The sequence below is a fragment of the Cordyceps javanica genome, chromosome 1, assembly GCF_051103115.1.
Source record: "Cordyceps javanica chromosome 1, complete sequence".
Lineage (NCBI taxonomy): Eukaryota > Fungi > Ascomycota > Sordariomycetes > Hypocreales > Cordycipitaceae > Cordyceps > Cordyceps javanica.
In genome coordinates this window covers 7,131,420-7,144,730 of record NC_139295.1, presented here as the reverse complement: position 1 = coordinate 7,144,730, position 13,311 = coordinate 7,131,420, and the positions used below count along the sequence as shown (strand labels likewise).

Below are 13,311 nucleotides of genomic sequence, written 5' to 3'. Positions count from 1 at the left end.
GCGTATCCCGTTGAAATGTAAACTGAAAACATGACGAGCGTCAGAAAGTAATCGCAATCGTGGTGTTGGGGTTGTCTTCGGCTGCACCCGAGGAATCCCCGGGTGGTTGCACTGGAACGCGTCCACCTGCCCCACGACTGGTCTTCCACCACTCAACACCACGACCTTATGGCGTTTACATCAGGAAACAAAATACTTCTTTGAATTTTCGAGGGAACTCGACATTTTCATGCCCGTTATTAGAAGAGATCCGAATATGGCACCCGCGTAAACTCGTCACGATGGGCGCGAGTTGTCTCTAGAAACATACTCTCAACACGACACGACACGCAGCAACCCAAGTGCCAAGCACGCACTGATCTCTACGACCCAAGTTTGCCATGTCTCGGTACCTGAATCCGGCCAAAGTTGGTCTTCTTGTTCTTATCCAGCTTTATGTCGAAGAGGCTATTCCCAGCAACGCTATAGTTCCAGTGTTGTCATTCGTTACTTCTCACACCACAGGTCATGAAGCTGGCAACCCGTCCACAACGCAGGCAGGCCGATGGGCCAAGGCCGAACATACCGCCAGCCTGGCTGTTACCATTAAGGACTTCGAGAAGCTCTTGGGGAGTTTTCCCTTCGTTATGGGCATGCCGGGACGGAAGCTATGGGACCAATTCCTTGCCAGGCTGTGGGACATTAACTCCCTGGATGCGCTTTACGATTTCTTCGGAGGTCTCGAGCTTCTGCTAGCAAAAACTAAAGAGGAGATTCGCAGACTCAGCGAGGCAGGCATCCCGGACATGGAAGAAGGCATACAAATCGCTCGCAACTCGCCATTCGGCGCCTTTATCCGCCGCGCAATGGTTGAGTACCAGCGGCTGCGGTTCCACGATTGTGCAGAGCTGTGGAAGGACTTTGTGCAATATCGACAGCCCACCGTGCACCAACAAAAACGAAAGAATCCAAATTTTGGAAAACTTACTTTTGATAATATCTTGTTAACTGGTGCGGCTGAGGAGGGCTGGAGCGCTGAAAGTATTTCTGCCCTTGCGTCTGTTACATATGATGATATGCTTAGCAGCGATCATGTCGGTACAGTTGCAGTCAGCACTGACGATATTGAATTGCTTCTCGACTTTCAAATTGAGCAAATGCAGAGTAGGTTGCCCGCGGCATGCAGCGTTTGCAATGCTAACGGAACTCAGAGTATGGCAACAGAGTGCCGCTGGAGACGACTAATCATTTCCATGATCTGCTTCAGGCCAGCTCCTTAATTCCAAGCTTGACACATTATCTGAGGTAAAATTTCTGTCCGCTTGAATGATGGCCTCGCTAACCTAATCAGCTTCCTCAACGCATGGAGAGCAGGGGATTATCCATCTGCATTCGAACTCCTACACCGCTACTTCGATTATACCATGCAATATCGCGATCGCTTATTTTATCAATATGCCCTGATGAACCTGGCGGTTCTGCAAGCAGATTTTGGCTGTCACCGTGATGCCGTCACGACTATGCTCGAAACAGTGACCACGGCACGCGAAAACAGAGATATGACGTGCCTAAACTTTGCATTGAACTGGCTCTTTCATTTTGGTCGAGCGCATCCCAAATTAGTGCGCAACCTCGAGTCTAATAGTCTTCTCGGGGCCGGTAAGGAAAGTCTAACCTATCTCCGAATCAAAGCGAAGGAATCAGGCATGAGTGCGTTGTGGAGCTCCGTCCTGCTCAGTGAAGCAAAGCTGGGCCTTATAAATGGAGAGAGCGTTGCTACATCTGTCGAGCATATTGTACGAAGCTCGCATCTCATCGTCACGCGAAATATGAAGAACATGTTCGGTGCCCAGCTATCACTCTATGCTGCCCTTTGGAGCCGGTTGGGGCTCACACATCTCTCAACAGCTACTTGCGAAATGTTCATCCGTTGCCACAGTCAGCACTCAGTATTCGACGACGAACTAAAAATCATATGTCGCCTCGGTTTGATCCAAGCTGAACGTGGTAAATACGACGACGGTCTCAAGCAACTCGAGGGTGTAGATAACAATTCTCTCCGCTCGTGGAAGCCGAGCCAGTACTGGCACAAATACAAAGGAATCATCAAACTCATCAAAGATTTGCACCACAGCAACCTAGTTGGCGCTCAGGAGCTGCTTGACCAGCTGTTGCAGTCGAAGTCGGACGACTTGGAACCAGACATGACGTTCATGATTGAGTCATTACACATTGACTATCTGGCAAGGCGAGGAGATTTACAAGCGGCCTTTGAGAAGGTCAATAACATGATTGGCATCATAAAAGATGAGAACAAAGACATTGCCATTCTCGTCAACTTGCTGCTCCTCAAGGTTGCTCTCTTTGACAAGTGCAATCGAACGCAACGCGGTTTCTCAACCGCTATTCGCGCTGCCAACCTCGCTTGGCGCGCGCGCCTGATACCCCAACTTTGGGAGGCTACAGGTGCGCTAGCCAATATTCTGATCTCGGTAGGAGATTTCGAGGCCGCGGTCGAGATGCTCAATGCCGCTCTCCCAAGGTCCCTTGAATGCGAGACGCCGGCGCTAACGGCACGGCTGTACTCGTATTTGGCCGATGCCAATATGGGCATGGCGGGGCGGATGGAAGCCAGGTCAAGTAAGCGCAGCGAATACATGACGAGGGCATTAGAAGCGGTGCAGCGCTCCTTTGACCAGTGGTCAAGCGTTGGGGACATCATGCAGCAATGCGAGACCATGGCGAAGCGAGCGATGATCATGAAGCTCACTGGAGAGATGACGCTGGCAGCCGACTATGCAGCTGCGTATGTCGCGCTTCGAAAGAATGCAGATGCGCTGAGCCAAGGCTCGGTGTAAAAGTGATGACTGTTATGGTATATGAGATGGCGCTTCGGTGGTTGAATATGGCTCGAGTTGACTCGTCGGTTCGGTACGGTTATTGCTACTTCATAGTGCAATGTATCAGAATTAACTTGCTTGTGATCATTAGGAATACATGCCTGTGCCGGCTCGGAATATGCTGTAATTTCTTCTCCTCTTGTTCCCGCTACCACTTTATATTTTTGCCCTTGGTCGTCTTCAGCCTACCATGCTGCTCTGCTTGGGGCTCAACCACGTCGGGCGGCTGATTTGTCGCCCAAACCCGTTCAATGCACAGCTCAAAAGGTCCTTCAACGCGGTCAGTCAGTCCTATACCAATCGTCGCCACACGCTGCCGCAAAATCTCAGTCTGTGGTTCAACCACGAAGCCGTAGTTGGTACGGACAAAGTCGTTCCATTTAATCAGAACCGTCTCCCACTGCCCCGGTCGCTTAGCGAAGAGGCGGTGCTGGTGTAGGTCGGTGGGCTCGACACCCTCAGTCTGCACATTGACGAAGTATGCGCGGCCGTCGGACTTGATGCGCAGTGCGAGGTATATATACGGGTCAATATCCCAGACAGATTTACCAAAGAGTGTAGGTGCTTGGTTGGGTGTCCGGAAAGCGGCGTACCCGGTGCGCTTGATCTTGAGTCTGTCACTTGGCAAAGCAGTGGATATCGACCCGTGAAAGTGTGCGTATGATATAGGTGATGATGCTGGTATGGGCGAGGATAAGGTTACGTGGTCGAGCTGCGATTTGGAGGAGCCGCCGATGAGATCGTCGGACATGAGGATGCAGTCGCGTATTGATTCGTCATCATTGAATTCGTAGAGCGGACGTGGGCCGTTGGGGCCTTTCACGGCTTCGAGATTCCACGCTGCGGCTACGTTAGTTTGCCAGTTCATACTTATGCGCGCAACCACGTGTACCTATGCTAGACCGACGTTTCAGCTCGTCAAGACTGCGCGTCAGGAAGCTCTTGCGTAGTAGCGCGGTCGTTGCCCGCATCGTGGCGGGGATGATGTGCAAATGCAGGCGAGGATATCGTCGAGATACCCCTATCTGTATGCGAAAGCGAAGAGCTGACGAACGGGTATCAAGAAGGTTGGGAGTCTCCTGTGGTGGTATTGCTAGTCGAGGTCTTGGTTTTCCTCTCAAATACAAGGGTGCTCTGTACCCTTGATAGCAAGCCGACGTGCAAATTTACTTCAAGTTTCTAACTTACGACTTGTCACGCGAAAGCGTAAACTCCCCACTTTTACTTAATTAGATACGGAACATTTTCAACCACTACTTAGTAGATATCGCGTCTTTTGTAACTTGAGAATTGCTTGACTTACTAAACGCAATAACACACAATTAAACTACTGTATGCCTGTTATATAGAAGCTGGGACCGAGAAGAGGAGAACATAAGCCTTCGGGTGTTGTATAAGGTAGTACGGGTGACGAGCCCACTCTGAGTGCTCCTCAACTGGTAGCTTCTTCCTGGAAAAATAACATCACGCAGGCGTTCTGCCTACACCTCCTTTTTGAACAACGCTAGGATCTCATTGTTATTATACGTCGCCGCCACATCAATCGCCGTCTGGTGCGCGTGGTTCTCCATCGTGGGATCCAGCGCGCCCCGGTCCATGACCGCCTTGAAGAGCTGCACCCCGTCCGTGGCCGCGAGGTGCAGCAGGCCATTGCCGTGCTCGTCCGTGACCTGAAAGTCAGCGCCGAGCGCCGCGAGCATCGCGACGCGCTCGGCCGCCGCCTCGCTGTCCAGGCGCAAGCTGTAGTCCAAGCCGCTATTGCCCCCCGTGCAGGACCGGAGCAGCACGGCTGTCCGGTTGGCCAGGAGCATCAGCGGCGTCTCGCCCAGCGCGTTGCGCGCGTTCACGTCGAGCCCGTGGTCGCGGACCAGCTCCGCGAACTGCGCCGCCACGTCCTTGCGGTCCAGGTTGCGCGCCATGAAGTGCAGCACGCTGTTGCCGTCCTGGTTGGCTCCAGCTGGGCTGGCGCCGTGGCGTAGTAGGAGTCGCGTGAGTTCGACCATCAGGCCCTGCTGTGCCTGTATGGGCTCATAGACCCTGCAGTCCACCGTGATGATTTTTCGGGTAGGCGTGGCAAGTAAAGTGCTATAGTGAAGAGGCGTGTTCCCCGAAGCGTTGGGCGCGCTCAGCAGGTTCGGCGCGATGAGAGAAATCTCCTCGAGTGACTTTTTCAGGCGTCCCAGCTGGAACGGGTGCTTCCAACCACTATAGATCATATGATGTACGATGCTCTGTCCGTTGTTGTCGCGCGCCTGTATATCGCACCCAATAGCCAACAGTTGCTTAAATGCCGTAATGTTCTCATCCGCGTCTTCAGCGTCGTCATCATCGTTGTCCGACGTCGTGTTAATCACGCCGTCCGGGCCACCCCAGCTATCGCAGACGGCATGCAGAAGCGTACATCCTTTAGAATCTAGGCACCCCGCATCAATGTCGACTGCGTCAATGACACATTTGCTAAGTTTGCCTAACCGAACAAGTTCATGCAAAACGCTGCGCCGCCCTGCCTCACCGTCATTCGCTTCTATAATGCCTAGTAGCTTGTTGAAATCCCCGCCGTAGGCTCGTGCAACCTCACGCCTTGTTGGCAGCACGTGAAATGTTGCGTAGATATCCGCGCCGTGTTTCAACAGCGTTCTAAAACACCCTCTCGTATCTGGGTCTTCGGGGAAAGTCGGTTTTGAAGCAACGTAATAGAGCGGAACCATCTCATGGCGAGGAATTCGCGCGAGATCAAAGGTCATACAATCGTCACCTAAATAGCATCGATCCGGACGATCCTCCTCCCGGAGATGGTCTTCGACATACGGCATGCGGCCATTGGCACCCACCCCTGCTTGAAGCAGTTTCTTCAGCGCTGTGGCGTTGTCCGCCTCAAGAGCCGCAAATATTGAGCTAGAGCGCACCACAGCTCCATTGCTGATGAGTAGATCAACCAGCTCGGTGCTGTACCCTGCCAAGTCCAGGCAGCTCCGCCCCTGGGAGTCGACGGCGTTGATGTCAGCGCCTGCATGGATCAACACCTCTGCAACATCTTTGTGGAAAGGGCCGAGATACCCCAATGGCAAGTATTTTTTGTCCAACGCTAGATGGAGCGGCGTCTGCCCGATTGAATTGCGACACTCTATATCTGCTCCAGATTTCAGAAAAAATGGCAGAGCTTGTGCTCCTTGCCACCAGTGGTGTCCACGGGCAATAATGTGCAAGGCTGTGTTGTTATCTCTAGAAACACCATTGATGTTCACCGCATACTTGTCCACGAGAAGCTGAACGATATCCATATTGGGCAGCGCTCTCTTGAGAGAATACTCAAGCATTTTGTTACGAGCTTCTTCCTCATAGGTATCAAATTGCGCCCTCTCATTCTGTTTGGTTTCCTCCCGAAAGTGAAGACCGGGTTTAGTAGGATCACCAAAGGCACTCCATTCCCCGTCAGCCAATCGTGCCTGTGTTTCCGCCTCTGCAATTTTGTCGAATAATGACGCAAAGCCATGCGAAATGAGGTATTCCAAATGCCGAATGCCTGGGAGGAGAAATCGACAGCCAAGCTCGACCATTTGCGTTATCAGATGATATTGGCGCCGAACAATAGCGGCACGAAATATTTCGAAGTCAACGCCCTCCGGCTGAAGCCAACCACTCTGCCGCATCATGCTTTTGGATGCGTCATCGCTACAGGCCGCCATTTTGTCGTCAAACAAATATAAGCCTTGCTGCGGGACCTGACTCGGAACACTCTCTGATTTATCTTCCACCTTTCCGGAGTGCTTTTTTCTGATGGCGCTCAAACACTTCAAGGCGTAACTGCTATGAAGGTCAGCAGCTTTCAAAAATGGATTTCCACACCCCATGGATGGAGCACAATAAAGCAAGGATAACTCAATACCGGCCGAAACCAGCATTTCGAGAATCTCGTCCAACCTCGTGGATGCAAAAGGATGCAGGATATCTGACAGATGTTCAAGGGCAGGCCTTGGAGGTCGTGTTGTGTCAAATGGTCGCAACGCTGCAATGGCGGTTCTTGGGGCGTGTTCCTCTTCCGTCCAAAGGCGATTTTCCTGCTCCATCGTTGCGCAAGCTACAAACAGATTCCCGATATTTGGGTCGGCGCCAGCGTCCAGCAGGAGTTTGACACTTTCTGGCCTCCCAGACATACAGGCGTAAAACAGAGCGGTAACCTTAAACGGCTCATCATATACGTTGTAGCGATACTTCACCACTGTCGCATTTAACAGGTCAGTCTCCTCCGAAGGTGTGTCGCGGAGGCGGTCATGCACTGCTTTCAGCAGCATTCCAATTATGTTGCTTTGCTTGGCGCGGGCTGCCAGATGAAGCGGCGTTAGGCCGTCGTAATTGAGGACGGTTGGATCCGCGCCGGCGTCTAACAGCAGTTTGCACCAAGATTCCTCATACACGGATGCAATATGGAGTGCCGTATTCCCAATTGAATCCCGTTCATCGATGTTCTCACACTTGTGGATCGCGTAGGCTATGGGTTGATCGAAAGCAAACCAGGAGCTTCCAGATTTGCAGGGCCTTGCGCACAGAAGATGAAGCGGTGTCTGCCCGGCGTAATTTTTCCGCGACATGTCCAATCCAGCCCCAGTAAGTAACCTGACCAACTGCACGTCGACATTCCGTCCATTACGCGCATATTGAACGCAAGAACAGAGTTCATGCAAGAGGCTGTTGCCAGCGTTGTCGACAGCCTCCAAATCGAACAGTCCCAAGCTATCAAGCACATCCAACCCCTGAACCATGGTGTCTATGTCGTTGTGAGATAGCAAGCCTTTGACAATTTCATGTGAAATCGTGCGACCTTGAAAATCTCGACTTTCTTTCGAAGCTCCGGCGCCCAATAGATATTTGAGAGTAGATACACGCTCTTGATTGATACGGGAGGGCAGACCTGCAACGTCGAACAAAACTGTTCTGCCGTTACTGTCCACTGTGTTAATGTCTGCGCCAGCTTTGACAAGGCAATCGACAATTTCGCGGCCACCATGCAGGTTGCCCCCCATGGTACGAAGCGGCGTACAGCCGCTATGATTCTTCACGTTTGGATCTGCCCCAAAGCGCAGTAAAAGAGCAACCCTGTCAAGGAAGCCAGATGGACTTAGAAGCGCAAACAACAGATGCAGGGGGCTATTACCATTCTTGTCCAATATATTGGGGTCGCTGCCATATTTCAATAGCTTCAACATGACAGCTTCCGAGTGTGTACGATGCAGCGGGGTCTGGCCGTCTTTATTTACCGCATTAACATCGGCGCCTCCATTTACGACGAGTGTTGATATGACACCAGGGTTTGTGATGAAGTGAAGCGGTGTGTTGTTGTTTATATCAACAGCCTGAGCATCGGCACCCGCAGAGACCAATAGTTCAACGAGTTCTGGAAACTGTGTCACTCGGTGTAAGAGAGTCTTTCCCGCGCCGTCACGTTGATTCACGTCTAATCCAGCCGTAAACAGTTTGGTGAACAGCTGTTTAAGGTCTATTGCATAGGTCGAATTGCTCAGTATAATCTCTAGGTTGTCGTTTTGAAGCATTCCATGCAAACAAGTTTGAGTCGGAGAGCCTCTTGGCTCTGGAGTGTAATCGATATCAACATTCAGCGGGTGCTCGGCTCCGAGGCTAAGGGCTGTTACATCCGCACCGGCCTGTAACAAGATATTTATCGTGTCGATATCAAGGCTGCCGCATGCCAGGTATAGTAGAGTATCCCCATGAACCTTGATGTTGACGTCCACGGACGAGTTCTCTAGTAGTAGTGAGACCAGCCGGGACTGTCCGCTGCAGGTCGCCCAGGCCAACGCCCAGTGCGTAATTCTGGGGTTTTTGACGTATTTGATCATCGCATCGACTGTTTCCAAGCGACCATTTACGCAAGCGCATTGAAGAGGACTTTTGCCATATTTTGGCATATGATGAGCACTGTAATATCGAGCGGCTCTCGGCCCCCGTCGGATCATGGGGCTCACGCCAGCCTGTAGCAAGAGCTCAACCACCGAGAGATGGTTCGCTCTTGCCGCTTGATGAAGCGCTGTATATCCTCCCAGGGTGTCATCTCGATCTACCTTGACGCCTGCCGCGATCAATACTTGGACTGTGTCGGAGTGGCCCTTATCTGCAGCCCACCAACTGCAGCACAATACGTTAGCCGACCAAGATGAACAGGGTGATGGAAGCGAAATAGCAGGATATCTTACAGAGGAGTCCTTCTATAGCTATCGAGGAAATCGACGTCCTCATCGCGGTCGATGAGCGCTTGAACATATCCAGTCAGGCCCAATTTCGCGGCGACATGCGCTTTTGGCGTGTCCGACTCCACACTGCCCTGCTCTATACAACACCAAACTCGCCGAAGATGATCATTGTCGAGAAATTGCAGGACCTCAGTCAGCAATAGTGTATCGTCCGACGATGCAGAGCATGCTGCGACCACATGTTTATGCCAATTGCCAGACGCGTACTTGAGAAAGGGGTACCTCTGGCAGAATGCCACTTTCGTGTCTCTGATTGGTCGTTGGGGCTCATATTCTAGAATTTCTGCTGAGAAATTATCTAAGCTTCCATTCTGAAGGTAGCGGAGGCAGGTCAATGCCAGAGCCTCGTGGGTAGTAGCAGGGTTCAAGGCAGGATAACCGGTGTCGTCTTTTGCCCTCGTTACGCCTTTCAAGTATTCTGTAAAGGAATGATGTATAACAGAGACTGTTTCGTCCGCCAGTATCTCGAGGAGAGGGCCACAGGCTGCCTTTACAAGCTCTTTGCGTGTTTTCAAATCTCGCTCCGCATCCACGACACCGATCATTTCAGCCATTTCAAGCAGTCGCAGTGGACGTGTAGTATGCGTGGCTGCCTGTAGCATCATATTCTGAACATGATCTTCGACCCCGGAGCGGGCAATGTGCTCTCTGAGAAGACCTGTGTAAAGGACGTTGAGGTCAGTAGGGAGGTGCGCTATGGCTGTCTCAACGTCAACACCTGGTTCAAGAAAAGCATCCATCGCAAGGCGGGCATATAGAAAGAGTCCGCTTGCATTCCCCGGCACCGCGTTGATGATTGCAGGCCAGTGATTTCTATCTATTTGCGAAGTCTCCAAGCAGTGCTCAACGAAGCGTGAGATGTCGTTGTCTACCTTGTCTTCCCGGAGTCGAATCTTGAGGCAGGGTACTGAGTGCAATGGAACCTCGACGCCCGGAACCGGTCGGCTCGTGATGAGAACCTTTACCTTGTCAGGCTGCCAATGTCCGAGATTCGCTAGTGATACGAGGAATTCGCCGTTGCCTTGGTCCATCTCGTCGAGTGCGTCAGCAACGCAATAAATCCTCTCTGGGAACGCTGCAAGGGCCATTTTTAAATCCTTCCACATGACATCTGGTGATACACTTTTCAAAGACTGGTTGTCCTTGACGTAGGAGTACAGTCGCCGCTGCAAAACGGGACTGCGCTCCAGGAGTTGGTCCATCCAATCGCGCAGCAGCGCTACGGGATCATGATTCGCGTGGATGATTTGTCGGAAGAAAAAGTATAGGACTGGGCATTTAGAATCCGACGCGGCCAGTTCGGCAATAATTTTCGCGGCCATGACAGATTTACCTGAGCCTGGTATTCCCTTAATCCAAAGGAGGCCATCATCTCGGCTCATCAGCCACCGCTGGTACTCGGGCGAAGAAGTAAGCCAGTTTCCGGTCCCCAAGAGATATGACGATGCATGTTTTCGGTATTCGCCGCCTGAAATGTCATACGCTGTCGGTTGAAGCCATTCCCGTACTTTGGTCAGCTTTTCTGCGGTGAGTGGAGAGATCTCAGAGGTGTCTAAGATGGGCCTGTCTGGGACAACAAAGCCGTCACTATTTTCGCTATCAGATTTATCGAAGTTTGTAGACATTCTCACATCACATTTATTGGACATGAAAAAAAGCAGTACTTCACCAAAGCTGTGGACAAAAACCCGAGATGTACGGTGTTGGAGAGTATATAGGGTACCAGTGGCAGGCATGCGAGAGCTCGCGCGGGGAAGACAGCGTCTCAAGTAGACAGCCGGTGATACCTGAGCCACAGCCTGATTTCAAGCGTACTCGACCCATGCAATAGCCTCCCTCGCTCGGTAATAAATTGTAGGCAGCAGTCTATCAAAGGAAGTTGGCCCCGGTGTTTGGTAACTTATTAAGACTTGTCCTCGACAACGCAGTCCTAAGACTGTGAACATTGTCACACAACACATCTATTCAGTAGGGTTCGTAGATGCTACGGGTAGCTAGTTCGTCTGCGGAAGCCAAATTGGCGCTGCTCCGATCAATGATGTGCGATGAGAATTGTGGCCGAAGCGGCTGTCGTATGCATGAAAGCCACTCCTAATGCCTGTTTTCATTTCAACTCGGCATTCACATCACAGCCCTGGCGACTCAAAGAGTCTGATATTTTGTGAAGATGTCTTTTTTTTAGTTTCATTCCCTATGGACATCAAAATGCAGACCCTGCCATGCTGAGAATCTTTCCCATCCGGACGCAACACCACAAGAAAATAATAACAACCGCAGCATACCCCGCGCAACCAATTCTTTTTAAATCGTAGTCTCGTACGGGAGAGGGGTGACGGTCTCGGGGGGAACGTCGGTCAGGGAGACGGTGCGGGCCTCACGGGGCATGAGAGGCAGGCGCTTGACCTGGACGGTCGTGCCGGCAGCGCGGGCAGCCTTCTTCTTCTCAGCGTTCTCCTTGACGCGGCGGAGGAAGTCGTCGCGAGAGCGAGAAGGCTGGACGTGCTCAATTCGGATGTTGAGACGCTTCTCGATGTAGCGGTGGTTGACCTTCTTGTAGATGATGATACCGACGGAAGACTTGGTGACGTTGTAGACAACGCCAGTCTTGCCGTGGTAGACCTTGAAAGGCATACTGTAGAATCCATTAGTTTCCGGCTCTGTTTGAACAAAATTTCGCTCGTTCGCTCGCAAATAGATTCGCTCGTCAAACACTCGTGTCGGGTTGGCGGTTGACTCTTACCCCTTCTGGACGGCACCGTTAACCTTGATATCGACGATGTCACCGACGCTATTCACTCGTTAGCCATTCTGTCCCGTCGCTCGTAGACACCCTCTCGGTTCGATCGCGGCATACCGGTACTGGCGCAGGTACGTGGTCATAGCCAGCGTACCCTTCTTGCGGAAGTCGCGGCTGAAGGCATACTGCACGCATGGTCAGTACAAGACAATTCTTCCACTTCCCAGCATTCGAGATCCAAACATACGCGGGTGCCCGCTCTCTTTCCGTAGGAGTGACCCATTTTGTCTGATTAGTACCGGAACGACACGGGGGGTTTCGGTGTTGGTGATCGTGGATTGGCAAAGTATAGCAAATGCGCGGGTGGATTGAAGGCTGATTTTGCGCACAGCTTGTGGGCTTGCGATGCTTAGCTAATGCAACTTTTTTTTCCCCTGCCCTTGTCTACTTTCTCGCTAGACAGCGTAGGGCAAAAAAGTGTGCTTGTACTGAGTGGATGCCGGCCCCAGTTTTAGGGTTCGCGAATGTGATACACGTGATCCGCTGCGCTCGAAAATTGGCCAATCCCCACAGCACTTTAACGATTTTCGCGGACGAGCAGCGCAAAAGTTCACTCTCCAGCAACCATCACGGAGTAACGTCAAGTGAGTGCCTCAAGTTGAATCTGACTCTTTTTTTCTTTCAACATCTAACATTATATTCAGGATGCCTCCTCGCGCCCACTCCAAGACCTCTCGTGTTCCCCGTAGACCCTTCGAGTCTGCCCGACTGTCAGTATTCACCGGCCACTGAACAAGAGCTTGTCTCTGTTTACGTCGATTGTGACTTTAGACTGACTCCGAAACAATAGTGACTCCGAGCTTAAGCTCGTTGGCGAGTATGGCCTCCGCAACAAGCGTGAGGTCTGGCGTGTCGGTCTGACGCTGTCCAAGATTCGTCGTGCTGCCCGGTAAGCTATTACGAGCACTCGATCTTGACATGAACTCTTTCCCGACTAACAACTTCTGCAGTCAGCTTCTTACCCTCGACGAGAAGGATCCTAAGCGTCTGTTCGAAGGCAATGCCCTCATTCGCCGTCTCGTCCGTGTCGGTGTCCTCGACGAGTCCCGCATGAAGCTCGATTACGTTCTCGCCCTCAAGATTGAGGATTTCCTTGAGCGTCGTCTCCAGACCTGCGTCTACAAGCTCGGTCTCGCCAAGTCGATCCACCACGCCCGTGTCCTGATTCGTCAGCGCCACATCCGTGTCGGCAAGCAGATCGTCAACGTTCCTTCTTTCATCGTCCGTCTCGACTCCCAGAAGCACATTGACTTCGCTCTCAACTCTCCCTTCGGCTCTGGCCGTCCCGGCCGTGTCCGCAGAAAGAAGGCCAAGGCTGCTGCTGACGGCGAGGAGGGTGAGGACGAGGACGAGGAGTAAATACATTGGC

The 13,311-nt window shown here is 51.9% G+C and overlaps 5 protein-coding genes across 5 annotated transcripts; 2 read left to right on the top strand and 3 right to left on the bottom strand.

Annotated features, from left to right (window-relative positions):
- Positions 1–380: 380 nt before the first annotated feature.
- On the top strand, positions 381–2,837 carry V2A60_002172 (anaphase promoting complex subunit 5; the record flags this gene model as incomplete). The annotated part of the gene is made up of 3 exons (XM_083253523.1): positions 381–1,143; positions 1,191–1,284; positions 1,331–2,837. 3 exons carry the CDS (start codon positions 381–383, stop codon positions 2,835–2,837), a joined length of 2,364 nt encoding a protein of 787 aa, XP_083109649.1.
- Positions 2,838–3,027: 190 nt separating this feature from the next.
- On the bottom strand, positions 3,028–3,850 carry V2A60_002171 (complex I intermediate-associated protein 30-domain-containing protein; the record flags this gene model as incomplete). The annotated part of the gene is made up of 2 exons (XM_083253522.1): positions 3,028–3,719; positions 3,772–3,850. The coding sequence occupies 2 exons, from the start codon at positions 3,848–3,850 to the stop codon at positions 3,028–3,030; spliced, it is 771 nt and encodes a 256-aa protein (XP_083109648.1).
- A 510-nt stretch (positions 3,851–4,360) lies between these two features.
- Positions 4,361–10,770, bottom strand: V2A60_002170 (ankyrin repeat domain-containing protein; the record flags this gene model as incomplete). The annotated part of the gene is made up of 4 exons (XM_083253521.1): positions 4,361–5,886; positions 7,036–7,260; positions 8,032–9,020; positions 9,089–10,770. 4 exons carry the CDS (start codon positions 10,768–10,770, stop codon positions 4,361–4,363), a joined length of 4,422 nt encoding a protein of 1,473 aa, XP_083109647.1.
- A 676-nt stretch (positions 10,771–11,446) lies between these two features.
- On the bottom strand, positions 11,447–12,165 carry V2A60_002169 (60S ribosomal protein eL21; the record flags this gene model as incomplete). Its single annotated transcript, XM_083253520.1, has 4 exons — positions 11,447–11,777; positions 11,886–11,933; positions 12,000–12,067; positions 12,130–12,165. The coding sequence occupies 4 exons, from the start codon at positions 12,163–12,165 to the stop codon at positions 11,447–11,449; spliced, it is 483 nt and encodes a 160-aa protein (XP_083109646.1).
- Positions 12,166–12,587: 422 nt separating this feature from the next.
- On the top strand, positions 12,588–13,301 carry V2A60_002168 (40S ribosomal protein uS4; the record flags this gene model as incomplete). Its single annotated transcript, XM_083253519.1, has 3 exons — positions 12,588–12,652; positions 12,733–12,831; positions 12,893–13,301. 3 exons carry the CDS (start codon positions 12,588–12,590, stop codon positions 13,299–13,301), a joined length of 573 nt encoding a protein of 190 aa, XP_083109645.1.
- Positions 13,302–13,311: the final 10 nt, after the last annotated feature.